We start from the raw sequence: 16,737 nt of genomic DNA, 5'->3' as shown, positions 1-16,737 counted from the left end.
TAGTATGTGTGTGTGTGTGTGTGTGTGTGTGTGTGTGTGTGTGTGTGTGTGTGTGATTATGAGTGATGATGCTTGTGCAGTAGGATGAATGCAATGTTCTTTACCTTCCAACCACCTGAGTGGTTTACTGTAATGAAGCATGAATCGAAATAAGAGCAAAGTAACACATAATACATAGGCCAAGGACATGAGCAATGGTAGACACACACACACACACACACACACACACAAACAAATACGCACACAAACACTCTCTCACACACACACACACACACACTCATACACACACATACATACACACACACACATATACTCATACGCACACAAACACTTTCTCTCTCACACACACACACATTCATACTCTCTCTCTCTCTCTCACACTCACACACACACACACACACACACACACACACACACATATAAACAAGGTAGAAAGAGAGAGTGAGAACCCTTCAGGGTATCTAGCTGAGTTCATTCAAAATTGTTAGTTTCACTCTCTTTTACTCACACACACACACACACACACACACACACACACACACACACACACACTGTACTACAGCGTGTATTCCATTAATTTCTCTGTTCGTGATGTCATTTCGATCATTGTTGCACAAGAATGAGATGTCAGACCTTAGTAAAGAATGAACAGTCAGTGCTAAATGTAAACACCTCCACTAACCCTCTACGGCTGGACATGTGACTTTACTAGCTACCAGATTAACAGCATACACGGACCACTGTTACAGCACAGTGTATCATATTATACATACATACACACACACACACACACACACACACACACACACACACACACACACACACCGCCTATCAACTAAGGTATGCACTCTTCATTATTAAAGTCTACAGAGTAAGTGAGGCGAACGGTCTGGTGTTAGCTAACTGAACCAACAACGTTTATGTTTTTTTCATATTAACGTGTAGCTCAGTAACACCTCTCATACAGGGGCAGAATTAGCACCACAGATGATTATACGCTACAAGCTCCGCCCCCTTTCTTTCCATAGTGCATGATGGGACGGGTTAGGGCGAATATGAATGATAAAATGAGAGTTATCAGTAAAACATGCAACTTTTTTTTACCTGTTACTATACTTTCTTTTTTTATTTTTTCATAAACATGTAGTCGGTCAGTGATGTAGACCAGCCCCTGATGCCCAGAGTAACGTCAGAAAGCATGTTGTGACAAAACTGATCACAGTGTTGACAACACATCCTCATACTCCAGTCTCGATACACTCTACATCCACATTTCATCCTGTTGCTTAACAAATATATCGACGCAATAGAAAGGACTGACTTGCTCACAGGCGTGACAGGGAGGCGGTACTAACCTTTGACCCTTTCTCCACGGTTCAGCTGGATCTCTCCCTCTCCTTGGGGTGTGTAGGGCTTCACCACGATGAAGGTGCGCCCGGGCACGGCGCTGTAGAGTTTCCGTTTGGGCCCGCGGGCACCGGCGAGGGTGTGCGAGGGCCCGGCGGGCGGAGGGCTGACATCCCGCTGCACCGTCCCAGGGCTGTAAACAAAAACATAGGTTACCGTGGTGATGCCAGGCAGCTGGTAGCCAAATGCGGTGGTCACTGACATGGTCCCGTAAAGTACGAGCGGGCGTGTGTGGCTACACACACACATAAACAGGTGCGTGCGTGCGCACACACACGCTCGGTGTGTGCAGGTCCTCTTCTCAATAGTCCTGGACCGGCCAGGCCGTCATGCAAAAGCAGCTCGCTGATCTCCCGCTCTTTTCCTCCTCCTCCTCCTCCTCCTCCTTCTCCTCTTCCTCTCCTCTCCTCCCTCTCCCTCACACCCGTTAGCGGCTGCCTGTCGTGCGGCGTGCCGAGAGCTCGGGCGAGCTGGGCATGTCCGCTCCCCACGGCTCTCGCTTGCACGCACGCACACACACACGGGCTCGTGCTGACGCGGCTGCGCTCTCTCGCCGTGCCTGGGCTCACACACTCCCGCACACACACTCCCTCTCTGCACATTCTAACCCGCACGCCAAGCGTCAGCGATGACAACGCGCCGGTGCCGGGGGGTCTGGATTGATTAGCGTGGGGAGTGTGATGTACCCCCCACCCTAAACTGCCAGCCACGCAAACACTAACTCACACACACACACAGCTCCTACTGCCGTAATCAACACACGCCCCTCCTCTCTCTCTCTTTCCCTCTCCTCTCAGACTTCCTGCCCTCCCCTCTCCTGCAATTTCTCTCCATCTCTCTCTCTCCTTCCTTCCACAGCTTGCTAGCTGCTTACCCTCTCTCTCTTCATCCGTCCCTGGTTCTTGTCGAGAGACAGGTTCTGAATGTTAATGCAGCTGCAGGCTGAGTAGCCGCTGCTCTACGTCTGTCTCATTCATTTCAGAGCCTTCCCACTTGCCCATTCATCATGCACACACTCTCACACACACTCTCACACACACACACACACACACACATCTCTCTTCCTCCGCTTACAGTAACACTGACAGAATAACCTGTACATCATCCCTAAATGTTTGCTTATCAACGCAACAACAGTTTGCTTCTTTACCCCCTGATTTCCTAACACTCCAGCTGTGATTCTTTCATTCTCCCTCTTGCCCTTTCTCCGGCACTCTCTCTGTCATCTACCAGCATCGAGCTTGTTAACTTTCACCAAGCTCTTATTTGAGTCATTTATGTTCTTTTTTCCTCTTATCAGGCTTCCTGTACAAAAAAAAGCCCTGATTCATTTACTGTTTTCCTTCACCAGCAAAATCCATCAACACACTCAGACTTCATGTCCCACCTCTCTCTCTCTCTCTCTCTCTCTCTCTCTCTCTCTCCAGTCTGGATGCTGAACACGGTGACGGCTTTCCAATTACTGCAGGGATGCATGGAGCGGACGGACTGCAGCTTGCAAACGTACAGCAACCAGCGAGAGACGGAGAGAGAGCGAGAGAGGGAGAGAGAGAGAGAAGAAAGAGTGGAGGGAAGAGAATGAGAGGAAACTCATAAAACATAAGAGGATGAGTAAAGAGAGAGAAGAGATATGAGACAGGGCAGAGAACAGAAAGATGGGCTTTTAAGAGATAATGATAGAGAAGGGAATGAAGGCACTGGAAGAGGAGAGAGAGAGAGAGAGAGAGAGAGAGAGAGAGAGAGAGAGAGAGAGAGAGAGAGAAGGCTGACACAGAGTGAGGGCTCCTGTTGTCACGGTTCACTCTGATTCCATATCGATCAGTGTGAAGTGCCAGTCCATAATAAACAGCACTGAAAATCAACACCCGGCTCTGCAGTAACATCCCATTTCACACACATCAGTCCACATGCACATAGATGTCTGGCTGTGACCTTTTTTTTTTTTTTTTTTTGAACTCAGGCCCACTGCTGAATGCTTCGTTTAATTATACTGAACTAAATATAATCTTACTTAGTTTAATATGCTTAATAAAACACGATCCTAAGCGCACTTTCTCATCTATTCATTTCAGAGAGAGCTTACTCCAAATGAGAGAGAAATCGATACTTTCTTTGTGTGCTCTGAAATTTTTTTGGAAAAGGCTCTTATTCACTTCCTGTATTTGTGTCGAGGTTGAATTGAATTGTGAACCGAACCGCACTAAAGTTTGCTTAGTATTAGAAAGTGGTGCTGAAGTCGTTTTTTTTTTTTTTTTTGTGGTCAGGACATGAGTGAGTTTAGAGTTAACACTTGCATCAAGAGGGTAAATGCACCAGGGCTTCATTCATAAAGATCAAACACTGCTTATGGCACTCTATCCAGACCCTGAGTGAACGCCGTTTTCATATCAGATGAGGTCCAGAAAACCGGAACACGATCTGAAAATGATCTTTTAAACTCAGATGTGGCCTGCACTGTGTATAAAAGCTGCTTCCCGGGCGGAAAATTAAATAACCTGGCATATGATTAATGTTAAATATTTGAGGTGCAAGTGCTTACACTTAGAACACTGCACAAAAAACGCACGTCTTTTCTGTCAAGTGTAGGTGCTTCTGCATGAAGACTTCTAATCCATCCAGGAATAACACTGTTTATCAAAGTATACAGTCCACTTCAAAACTATTGGAACGGCAAGGCCGATTCATTTGTTCATTTTTGCTGTAGACTGAAGACATTTGGGTTTGAGATGGATCAAAAGATGAATACGAGAAGAGTTTAAAATTTCAGCTTTTGTTTCCTGGTGTTTATATGTAGATATGTTTTATGACAAAGAAAATCTGTGACATCTGTGAAACATGGTGGAGGTAGCGTAATGGCTTGGGTTTGCATGGCTGCTTTTGGAACATTCTCACTAATCTTTATTGATGATGTAACTCATGACGCTTGCAGCAGAATGAATTCAGAAGTTTACGGGAACATTTTTATCTGCCAATTTACTGAGAAATGCATCCAAATGAATCGAGAGGAACTTCATCATGCAGCAAGACAATGATCCAGAAAAACACTGCCAAATCAAAAAAGTCAATCACCAACACAATTGAGCAGCATATCACCTTCTGAAGAGGAGAAATTCCCCGAAACAACCAACAATTGAAAGAGGCTGCTGTAAAAAAGCCTGGAAAAGCATCACAAAAGAAGAAACCAACAATCTGGTTTCAATGTCAATGAGTCGCAGGCTTGATACAGTTATTGATGTAGTTGTTGATATAGATATAGTCAAAGTGATATGCAACCAAATATTAATTATTATTTACTTTAATTTACATCAAGACTTATCTGTTCCTAGATGTTTGCACACCTAAAATTTGGGTGGTCTGATACAAAAGGTTCTATATTTTATGCTGTTTAACACATCTAGATGTAAATACCAGGAAATAAAAGCTGAAATCCTAAACTCTCGTCTCATCTCCATCTCATATCCAGCTCAAACACAAATGTAATGGTCCGGCTGTTCCAATAGTTTTGGAGAGGACTGTAAATATTGATAACAGTACCAAAGGAACTTTACTGTACTTCCTTTCATTCGTCCTCTGAGCTCTGCTGCACCGTGGCGCTTTTCCTCCACTACACCAGCACTCTAGCTACAAGTGGATGAGCTCCCAAATCTCTCTTCATCCCCCATAGTCTGTCATCTCTCCTACAGCTTTAAGCCCAGTCCTCTCTGTCTTTCTGTCTCTTACACGCACATTTAACTACTGAAAACCGAAACCTAATAACACCACCTACTAAACATGGCAAGAATAGTAGAAGAGTTCACTCCTCAACATGATTCATTGTCTATTGTACATCCTGTCTGAAGTTCTAATGAACACCAGCTATGCTTTGGAAACTGAAAATAAAAACCTGAAAACAACTTGAGGCACAAGTCTTGAATTTGGCACGTTCTGTTGTAAACAATGAGTCAGAAGTTTTCTCTTCCGCGTCATAGCTGCTGGAAAGAGCAGACGGATGGACCGGCTGATCCAAGAGAGAGAAGCAGCTCTCCCGCTAAAGCCCCAGATGCGCCAATCTCCAGAAGAACTCTTTAAGGTCAACAGAGCTTTTGTTTCAGGTGATGGTTTCTCGCCTGTCCACAGCTTTGACTTTCTGTTGCACTGTTGCACGTGGGTGCTCTGGTACACCAAGACCTTTTTCATGAATAGTCCGTTCTTTCCACCTTTCTTTGTATTTGTATCTTCCACTTTTCATTGTATTTGAGCCCTGGCACTAGACAAAACAATATCTTTTTTCGCAAAATGAGGGAAAAACAAGTACTTTTATTACACAAATATTACAAATTATGATCAAGATGGTGGCATGGTAGCATGCAGCAGCCACTATGGGTTCAAAAATATGGAGATATTGTCACGCTTAGCCTGTTTCTTTGGGTGCTTTTAAACCATTAGATCTGTGCTTTGTTCCAAAAGAGGGACTTAAATTGTTCAAATGTAGAATTTTCTCTTTGGCTCGGTTAGCCTTCACAAGGTAACATTTCAAAGCGTATCAAATGTTTATGTAAGTCACATGTGAGTAAACTGTCCTCTCATTGGTTAGAATGTGCCTGTTTATGTTCTGGGCTTCCGCCCATAGCGGTCATCCATCAAGATGGAGAGACAGCAGCTCCGCAAGCTTATTATGGCTTTCTTTTTTAGCTGTAATTAGTTCAAGTTCAAGTGGCTTTATTGTCATTTCAACCATATACAGCTGGTAGAGTACACAGAGACACAAAACAACGTTCCTCCAGTACCACGGGGCTTCATAAAACACCTTTTAAACTTCTGTGTTTTTGTACATTTTTGAAATATTCGTCAGACCAAATTTTAACGGGGAATTTTACCTCATATTTGGTCCAGGTTAGACCACGATTAATGTTGTGAGCTTTAGCAAAACAAACACACTTTTCACGTAACGCAGTTCTCATCATGCACTGCTATACAGGTCGGTCGGTTGGTCCTTTGGATCGGATTGCTTTCTCATCACAAGTGAACCACTCTAGAGTTCGTTCATGTGCAATCATTCGTCTGGTCTCGGACAGACCGTTTTTTGGTGAGGATCCGAGCGTGATTGCTGTGTTCATATATGTGTAAATGAAGCGAACCAAAGAAGAAAAAGCACCAGGTTCCGAAACAAACACTCCAAACGAGCCAGGTGTGAAAACACCCTTACACAATTTTCCTTGAGATGTGCATTGGAAACACTGGTGGTACTGGTGACTGATGTGCATTGGAAACACTGGTGGTACTGGTGACTGATGTGCATTGGAAACACTGGTGGTATTGGTGACTGATGTGCATTGGAAACACTGGTGCTACTGGTGACTGGTGACTGGTGGTACTGGTGACTGTTTTGCATTGGAAACACTGGTGCTACTGGTGACTGGTGGTACTGGTGACTGATGTGCATTGGAAACACTGGTGCTACTGGTGACTGGTGACTGGTGGTACTGGTGACTGATGTGCATTGGAAACACTGGTGGTACTGGTGACTGGTGGCACTGGTGACTGATGTGCATTGGAAACACTGGTGCTACTGGTGACTGGTGACTGGTGGTACTGGTGACTGATGTGCATTGGAAACACTGGTGCTACTGGTGACTGGTGGTACTGGTGACTGATGTGCATTGGAAACACTGGTGGTACTGGTGACTGGTGGTACTGGTGACTGATGTGCATTGGAAACACTGGTGGTACTGGTGACTGGTGGCACTGGTGACTGATGTGCATTGGATGCACTGGTGGTACTGGTGACTGATGTGCATTGGAAACACTGGTGCTACTGGTGACTGGTGACTGGTGGTACTGGTGACTGATGTGCATTGGAAACACTGGTGCTACTGGTGACTGGTGGTACTGGTGACTGATGTGCATTGGATGCACTGGTGGTACTGGTGACTGATGTGCATTGGAAACACTGGTCTATCCCGATGTATTATTGGAAAACAGTTATTTAGCACTCACTCACTGACGTGTATTTGCTCTATACTGTATATAGCCCTGTGCACTGTATTACAGTATGTGTGAAGAAGCAACTTTTCATTCCATTGTATTCCAACTTGTACAGAGGAATGACAATAAAATCCACTTGGCTTGACACTTGAGTAATGAAAAGAGCCAGAAAAACAAAGAACTCTGAGAATTTTTTATTATTATTTTATATTAGAGCTTTAAAAAGCCATTTGCTGCTGAGTGTGATGGAAAGATGATGATATTCACTCCATTCTTTCTGCTCCTCCCAACATGGGCTAATTGAGTGCACAGTGTTTCTGCAAGGTCTCGCATTTGACTCTCCATGTGTGTGTGTGTGTGTGTGTGTGTGTGTGTGTGTGTGTATTTGTATTTGGGTCAATCCAACCTTCTAGCAAATTTGAAGATTTGCTATTATCATAAAACCACCCCTTCTGTACCTCCCTCTCTCTCCTTTTCACCTTTCCTACTGTAGTGCCAAAGAGAATTATTTACAATGATTTGTTACTCCCATAGAGAGGGCTGTGAGAAAGCATTCACATACATTTTGCTTCTTTTCAAAGCCTGGCATGAACAACGATTAAGCGCGAAACAGGACTGAGGACGCTTCAGATTATATTGACCTACTAAGCAGCCCCTCAGTCTTTCAGAGCCAACAGAAAATGAGTGTCGTCCTGCCTGTGCGTCCGCTGTCCCACTGCCTACGTGTGTCTGTTGATGGAGGCGAGGGAGTGACCTGCGTCCCAGCGATATCCTGAGGGTGGAATCCATCACAGAAGGTTCCAGACTGAACGGCTGCTCTTTCAGACTGACACCTCATTTACCTGGGCTGCACAAACAAAATGGATTTCCTTTTCTTCATCAATAAATCACTCCATTCCTCCTCTCTCTTTCTGAAGAGTTCATACATCGGTGGTGTAATGAAACCACAGAAATGAAGAAAGGCCTCGATGTGACTCTTGCCGCTTCAGTCTTCAGTAGAGGACATCATTTCTGATCATGAGAGATGGAGTTCTGGTACCTTGGTGTCCACTTAACCCTTATAGCCAGTTATAACCAGCAATAACAAGAGGAATGTTGCGAATTGTTCGTTATTTCTCGTTGTAGCTTTAAGACAACCGGTTGTCTTAAAGTTGTTGCGGTTGTCAAAAATGGCAGCTTGTATGATTTCAGACTAACTCCATACATCGAGCATTTAAAAAAAAAAAAAAGAAATTCCCAAGAAACAATTATGATTACATCAGACATTTGAATAACTATTATTTGAATAATAAGAACTACGGATTAAACAGCTTTCTCATGAGCTAATCGTCACTTTTGTTTAAACCACTCGTCTTTTTCTTCCCACATGCATCTACATTCAGAGTGCGACTCAGTTATAATCATTTCATTTTGAAGTGCCCTGAAATGTACAGCCTTGAGCTTAACTCGCTGCAAAACCTTCGCTATTTTCCCGGACATACCCCGCTAAAACGTATTTACATATCCGAATGCACAATCGAGCTGGCTATCTTCGCAGTGGTAAAATTTTACAGTTATTACGAGCTTTATTGAAACCAAGTCTATTTCCAAATGCTTAACAGCAAACTAATTACAGCAGAATTTATCGACGCGTTAAACTGATTTGCTTGACATATCAGACAGCAGCGTTAGTATACATAATAACGCATGCCAATATTCCATTTGGGTATATTATTGTTTTCCACTGACCCACAGGCTATTGTGTGTTCATTTCAAGTCAAAACAGCTGGGTTGCGAATATGTAAATCAGGAGATGGGTGCAGCTGTTATTTACGATTTGTGAATTTGAATACTGCAAGTGCATCCTTTAAATTGGCCCCAGAGAAAGTATGAGCGTCGAGATTGAAAAGCAGAGAGAAGCAGAACAAAACAAGAACTACATGAGAAAAGAAGCAGTTACTGCATAAACCGGGACATTAAATGGAAATAAGCTAGAACCGAGAGTGAAAGATTATGAAAGAAAAACAGGTGTGGATAAACAGAACACTTTTCTCCACTAGCAACTCGTGTTTTTTTACACAAAGATCACCTGCCATCATTTCCACCTTTCCCAGTCAGACCTTCCACTGTTGTAGCATTTTTATGTTTATTTCTTTGTATACATTTTTATGTAGTTGTATATGTTAGTGTTTTCCTCGTCTTTTATGCTACCTTCAAGTCTTGTTGAAAATATCGTAATTAAGACCTGAAGGCACATGAACGCCACGACAGTGCCGTCATTGGCCTGACTTTCCAAGTTGCGGGCATGTCAATAACAAAAAAAAAGTCACGGCAGTCAACCAAAACTACTTAAACACATACCACATCATAATTGCAACCTCAGAACATGTACGAACAAACTTCCGAGGAGGACCTGAAGGCAGCATGCGTCACACATAGTCATGTGATCACTCAGAGGTACATGGTGTTTGCTGTTGACACTTTAAAGTAGCGGTTTGTCCATTTTTGCCCCTATCTGCTACCTGCAAGGTGAATGCGACAACAAAGAAAGCATTTACAGTCCTTCACCTATGCCTTCTGAGTTGCCTTTAAAGAACAGTGGCAGACCAGCACTATTTCAGATGAGGCTGAATGAATTTTTCTGGGTCAAAAAAACTGTATGCAGTTCTATAAAAAAAAACAAAAAAACACGCCATTTCAAAAAACTATCCAGATCCATTTAATGATACTATTTCAAATCAAAATGTTTGAGTTATCCGTGAAATTGTATGACTTTTTAATCAAATTACAAACTGCACCTTTAAGTTTGGGAATGTTTGGAAAGAAAGAGTGCCATAGCCTCACACCTGACCCTGAGCAGGAAGTGAGTGGGCGGGACTGACGATGCTATTAATTACACACTCCCCTGGTCCCCACACTTACCTTGGGGAGAGACAGGTGGACACAGCGAGTAACCAGAGCAAGGCAAATAACCAGAGAGCGAGAGAGAGAGTAAGAGAGAGAGAGAGAGAGAGAGAGAGAGAGAAAGATGCTATGATATTGTTGCAAATGGACTCACCCCATGGGCAGAGGCAATTGCATCACATTTATTAACACACACAAACAGAGCTACACACCCTCTGTGGTCAGATAACAAGTGCCAGTGGTGATGACTCTGAGGGGACAGTGTACCAGTACACACTGACAGATGGACAAGTAGGACAGAACACAGCGAACACACCCCTCAGGACCTCACTGTGGGTGTGTAAGCATGAGAGAAAGAGAGAGGCTGTTAAATAAATGCTCCTCAATATACCAGCAATGGCAATTTGAAAAAAAATCTAAAGCTAAACAACAGTCAGTTGGGTCAAGACATGTTGTCAAAGTGACACTGACTACTAGCATCTACGCTAACTCCTAACAATTCAAAGTGCTTCTTGTTTACACACAATGTAGTATGAAGAGCCTGGGTTTCAAATTAAAGCGCTTCATTCCCCCCATGCTGAAATAACAAACGCTTATGAATTGCAATACCCACTTGTCTCTTAAATCGCATCAGTCTCCCTAACTGTAATCCTCCAGCAATAAATACAAACATGAGACTGAGGACAATATTGCAGCAAAATCCAATCATGCACTATAACACGGCTCACTCAAGAGTCTATCCCACAATGCCATGCAGTTCAGGGCTGTCTCATCTCAATGTGTATTAGAATACAATAACACACAGGAAGCAATACACAACATCATACTGTAGCACCTGCAGCACTTCTATTCACTGTAGACAAATCTATTCACGTTAAAGGGATAGTTCACCCAAAAATGAAAATTCTGTCATCCATTACTCACCCTGATGTCGCTCCAAACCCGTAAGACTTTCCTTCGTCTTCGGAACACGAATGAAGGCATTTTCAATGAAACCTGTGAGATTTCTGTCCCTCCATTTACAGTCCAAGTAACCAAAACTTTCAAGCTCCAAAAAGTTCATAAAGGCATCATAAACGTAATCCATGTGACTCCAGTGGTTTAATCCCAATTCCATGAAGCGATACAAATGCCTTGTGTGCACAAAAAAAAAATGTACAATTAAGTACGCTCTCATGTTCTCGCAATACAACCGGATCCGGGAAGCGCTGCACTGTTTACAGCAGAGGAAGTGGGACGCTGTACACAAGCCGAGTCAAACAGAACAATCTTTGCAACAAAGACGTCTCCAAATTTTGACACAGAGGAGGACTTGCAATTTTTTTGTCCGCTCTCATGTCAACACAACACGCATGCGTCGATCAGCTACACGGAAGTGAAGATATTTTGTGAGACTTAGTAGTTTTTTTGCGCATACAAAGCATTCGTATCGCTTCATATAATTGGGATTAAACCACTGGTGTCACATGTATTACTTTTACGATGCCTTTATGAACTTTTTGGAGCTTGAAAGTTTTGGTTACTTGGACTGCATATGGAGGGACAGAAATCTCACAGGTTTCATTAAAAATGTCTTCATTCGTGTTCTGAAGATGAATGAAAGTCTTACAGGTTTGGAACGACATGAGCGAGTTAGTAATTGATGACAGAATTTTCATTTTTTGGGTGAACTATCCCTTTAAGAATACAACTCAATATTTGTTAAAAGTTCGGAGGACATTTAAATGGTGTTCAGATCTACGATTTTGAGATTGACATTGTTGTTCTTTAACAGTAGGAAGAGTATGATGTCACTTCATATTAAAAGGATAATGTGGAACAGGATCTGAATCTGAACGGAAAGTTTTCAGTATGTGAGTCAGTGTTATTGTGTCATAAAAGATATTGTTTCAGCATGCAAATGCAAACCATGCGACACCAGGAAATACAGGCGTGACGTAACATTTTGGATGTTTATAATAAAATGCATATTCATAGAATCTGGATTTTCTTGTTTGGAATAAACAAGATATGTAAACACTTCTATACTTTTTTTTATTTGTCTAATAACTTTTATAATGGAACTGGAAAGCAATTTATTAATGTAATTGAAAAAAAAAAATATGGCTTTCAACTTGACCAAACATCCTGCTGTAAATTTATTTGAATACTGTAGCATGTAGAGATGAGGCGCTCACCTGAGGCGACCACGCCCGTGTGTGTATGTGGGGTGTCTGCGCAGGACGTGCGTGTCGGGTTCCTCGCTGACACGGTGTAGAGAAGGTGAGCGTGAATGGGAGGAGCGGGAGCTGCCGGTGCTCTGCAGGCTACCGTCGGCTGCCGCCTCCCCTCCAGGGGGTGCCAGAGGGGGAAGACTGCGCAGAGAGGGCACGGGAGAATGGGCAGTACCTGTTTCAGCCCCGTTCAGGTTGTTGTCGGAGGCGGAACGAAGCAGGGAGCGTGATGAGGTCAGAGTGCCACCTCCTACTGTCACGCGCCGGCGGTTTGTGTAGGAAGGCGTTTCCCTGAAAGGCACTGAGAAAGACACACACACACACACACACACACACATTTCACTCAGAATGGATCAGCAAATAGAGCACACTACAGTATAAGACAGAAGGTTACGCAGAGATAACAGTCATTAAAGTGGAAACACTTCATTTTTCAAAAAAGGGAGGGAAACTGCAAAACAGCAGAAAGCATATTATGCACATAGATCATTTGCAGGTCACTGCACTGATATGAAATATAACTTCATAAAAATCATTTCATGCTGCTTGCTGAAGGAGATGAGCTTATCATCTAAAACTCTCTTCGACTACTGTATGTACTTCTGTCGTTTCTGCATGGTATCTGAAATGTTAAATATAAACCGAGATCATGAGTGTTCTAGCAGGATTACTGCACTGTATAATAATTACTAATTTAAACATAGCTTTTCATGGTACATACTGGCATGTTAACATGCCCCATACTGTACTTTGGTATATAGGACATCCACATCACAAGCCTCACAACACGTCTTTGGGGAGGAAACCGGAGTGACTTGTTTACAAATAGAATTGAAATAACTATCTACACTGGTATTGTGCTGAATTTAACAGATCTATTGAGAATTTCCATGCAGGTAAACACAGACCACTTTGCCTATTTAATATACACTATATGGAGAAATGGTTGTGGACACCTGACCATCACATCCATAGTTACAGTTACATTTCTATAGCACTTTACATTTTATGGGGGAGTCTCCTCAACCATCACTAGTGTATAGTGTGCCAGAAGACCCACCACAAACCAGCTATTAGTGGAGAGGAGAGTGATGTAGCCAATTCAGAGATGGGGATTATTATGGGGCCATGATAGAGAAAGGCCAATGGGGGAATTTCGCCAGGACAGCGGGGTTATACCCCTACTCTTTTAGGAGAAGCGTCCTGGTATTTTTAAGGACCTCGGTTTAAAATCAGATCTGAAAGACAGTAGCTGTTTTTACAGTATAGTGTCCCTGTCTCTATTCTGGGGCATTAGTCCCCACACAAACCACAGGGTGAGTGCCCCCTGCTGGCCTCCCTAATACCACTTCCAGCAGCAACCTTAGTTTTCCCCAAGAGATCTCTCATCCAGGTACTGGCCAGGTTCAACCCTGCTTAGCTTCAATGGGAAACCAGGCGAGAACTGCAGGAAGATGTGGCACTGGCTTATGTGGGTCTTCCCCAAGCTGTTGCCACAAAGTTATTTATATAAAATATAATTGTGTAAAAAAGTTTTTTATATATATATATATGTTATAGAATTATAATTTCACTTCACTGGAACTAAAAGAGGGGCGCACGGTGACTTAGTGGTTAGCACGTTCGCCTCACACCTCTAGGGTCCGGGGTTTGATTCCCGCCGGGCCCATGTGTGTGTGGAGTTGGCATGTTCTCCCCGTGCTGTGGGGGTTTCCTCCGGGTGCTCCGGTTTCCTCCCCCAGTCCAAAATCCAAAGACATGCATGGTAGGCTGATTGGCGTGGCTAAAGTGTCCGTAGTGTATGAATGGGTGTGTGAGTGTGTATGTGATTGTGCCCTGCGATGGACTGGCACCCTGTCCAAGGTGTACCCACGACCCTGAAAAGGAGTAAGCGGTTGAAGATGGATGGATGGATGGAACTAAAAGACCCAAACACTGCTTTATCATGACAATGTTCCTGTGCAGAAGCACAGGGTTTGGAATGAACACCTTTGGAAACACCTTTGGGATGAACTGCACCCCAGACCTCCTTCCTTCCTTCCATCAGTGTCTATCATCACTAAAGTGAACTCTGAATTGGCAAATCCCCACAAACATGTTCCAAAATCTAGTGGAAAGCCTTCCCAGAAGAGTGGAGGTTATAACAGCGAAATGGGGATTCAATCAGGAATGGCATGTTCAAAAAGCACATATAAGTTCGATGCTCAGGTGTCCAGAAGATTTTGGCTGGATGTATAGTGTATATATTAATAGCTGGTGCAGGAGAAATCTGCGTTGCGCATCTCTTCTTGTCAGGGCCAGAATTCATCATGTGCATCCTGGTCATCTGAGAATTGTGTGTACTTCTAAACTCATTGACTCTGAAAGTCAGAGTGCAGAGTGGTCAAACACTCCCTTTGGTCTGGGGCTACAAATCATTTTGGGTTCTTGCCAAAAAAGAAAGAAGTAATTTAATGTCACTCTCTTTTTGAACACGTTGTTTCTGTAGCTGTCAGTGTTTTAGCCTCTCTTATGCCGAAAATAACACATGCAGCACATGTAGTCGCACCGTCTGTAATTACAATCAGCCTTCATATTTCTTCAATTTAGTTTAGTGCACATGGTTGTAACCTGACAACATTACTTCATGACCACATGCGGTGAAATTTCCAAGAAAACTTCCTACCAATTCCTCATGCGTCATTAAACTAATGCCTTTTTTAAGTAACTTACCAATTACTGTCACACTCCTTTAGTACTCGCTTCCTTTAGTTCAGTTCTCAAAAACTTAGGGCTCATAAATAATCCTCCCCTTAAATCGTTCTTAGATCCTTTTTATCTTAACTGACCTTCCTACAATCATTCACAATATTCATAATGGCTCTTCTGGCTGGAGAATGTCATTCATTCTAGGAACATAAACAACATGTCAGCTGTTTGATGATTTAATAGGCCGGCAAGTCTAGGAATATTACAAAGAAAGACCAAATTTGTGCTTTTTAAACTTTGATAGATTGTATTATGGATTACAGAGAGCCACTAATCCCTGCTCATTTGTATTACTGTATTTTGGATAAACGTGTAATATTTTCATTAGGCAACATATGTATTACACTGTAGGTTAAAAAAAATTAAGTTAACCTTATCAGCTGGAACAAGCAATCTACAGTTTTAGTAGAACTGTATATTTGAATATTTCTAAATATTTCAATGTTGTAGCTTGTGTTCATAATTACTAGAGATGCACTGATATATCGTTATGTATAATCGTTATCGGCTGGTAAAAGCAATTTTTCCCACTATGGGCTATCGGCCGATAGTTTAAAAACATCCGATGACCAGGGCCGATTATATCCTGTCAATCAAAAGAGGGCGGGAAAACACATGGATTTCATGCTGTGCGTAAAGAAGATGTCTCTTGTGTGGAATGATGACAAAACTGCAGTTTGTAATCTCTGTAATCTTTGCACCGCTAAAGTTTTACACCGTCGAGTCAATCCCCACCCCCTGCTGCCCGCTCGCCCTGAATTAAAGCACCAGTACACTGTTGAAAGATTTCAATGAAGAGGATATGACAAAAAAGTAGTATATATATTGCACATAAAAATTTATTTGTAGAGTATTATATTTCATATCCAGGTAATGTAAATATATATATATATATATATATATATATATATATATATATATATATATATATATATATATATATATATATATATATATAAAGTTGATATTATATATTAGCAGTTTGATGTCAGTGATGAAGTAGAAATGCTTTTGTTTGTGGTGAGTGAATGTGAGACTAAACAGGAGGTTTTATAGAATTCCGTCAATGTTAATATGAATTAATAACATTCAATAAGTTCAGAAATCTTACTTTAATCTTCAGAATTTAGTTCATGTGTTAATGTTAATTAGAGTAATGTGTTTTCTGTTGATGAGACCAGTTACTGTCAAACAACTTGTTGAAATGGAGAGAATAAAGTTTTTATTTGCATTTCTTTCAGAATTCTTTTAAATTAATCATTATTAATTTAAAAGAAGGCATAAAACACAGAACTATCGGTATCGGCTGATATCACTCTGAATAATCGGTTATTGTATCGGCTATCGGCTGAGAAATTTAGTATCGGTGCATCTCTAATAATTACCTTTATTTATTTAATTACCACTTACCTCATTGAAAAAAAAAATAAATAAAAAAAAAAATAAAAAACTTACAAAAGAAAACCCACACAGCATGCAAGCATAGAAGAGTAATTTGTGTCTGGTATCTGAACTCTGCAGT

General features: G+C 42.1%; 1 protein-coding gene across 7 annotated transcripts in view; it reads right to left on the bottom strand.

Moving 5' to 3' along the window:
* The window catches only part of shank3a (SH3 and multiple ankyrin repeat domains 3a), a 321,036-nt gene that overhangs the window by 87,763 nt on the left and 216,536 nt on the right, over nucleotides 1–16,737 (bottom strand). For all 7 annotated transcript variants that reach the window (XR_008393930.1, XR_008393928.1, XR_008393929.1 and 4 more), the window contains 2 exons: nucleotides 12,432–12,768; nucleotides 1,356–1,540 (listed from right to left, as the gene is read on the bottom strand). Coding sequence is in view for 4 of the 7 variants with exons in the window: in XM_053678126.1 (XP_053534101.1) it covers nucleotides 1,356–1,540; nucleotides 12,432–12,768 (522 nt within the window). In the remaining 3 variants the exon portion in view is untranslated. The remainder of the gene's footprint in view (nucleotides 1–1,355; nucleotides 1,541–12,431; nucleotides 12,769–16,737) is intronic.

The sequence above is a fragment of the Ictalurus punctatus genome, chromosome 4, assembly GCF_001660625.3.
Source record: "Ictalurus punctatus breed USDA103 chromosome 4, Coco_2.0, whole genome shotgun sequence".
Lineage (NCBI taxonomy): Eukaryota > Metazoa > Chordata > Actinopteri > Siluriformes > Ictaluridae > Ictalurus > Ictalurus punctatus.
Note: the sequence above shows the minus strand (reverse complement) of the source record. Positions and strands in the feature narration are given on the sequence as shown.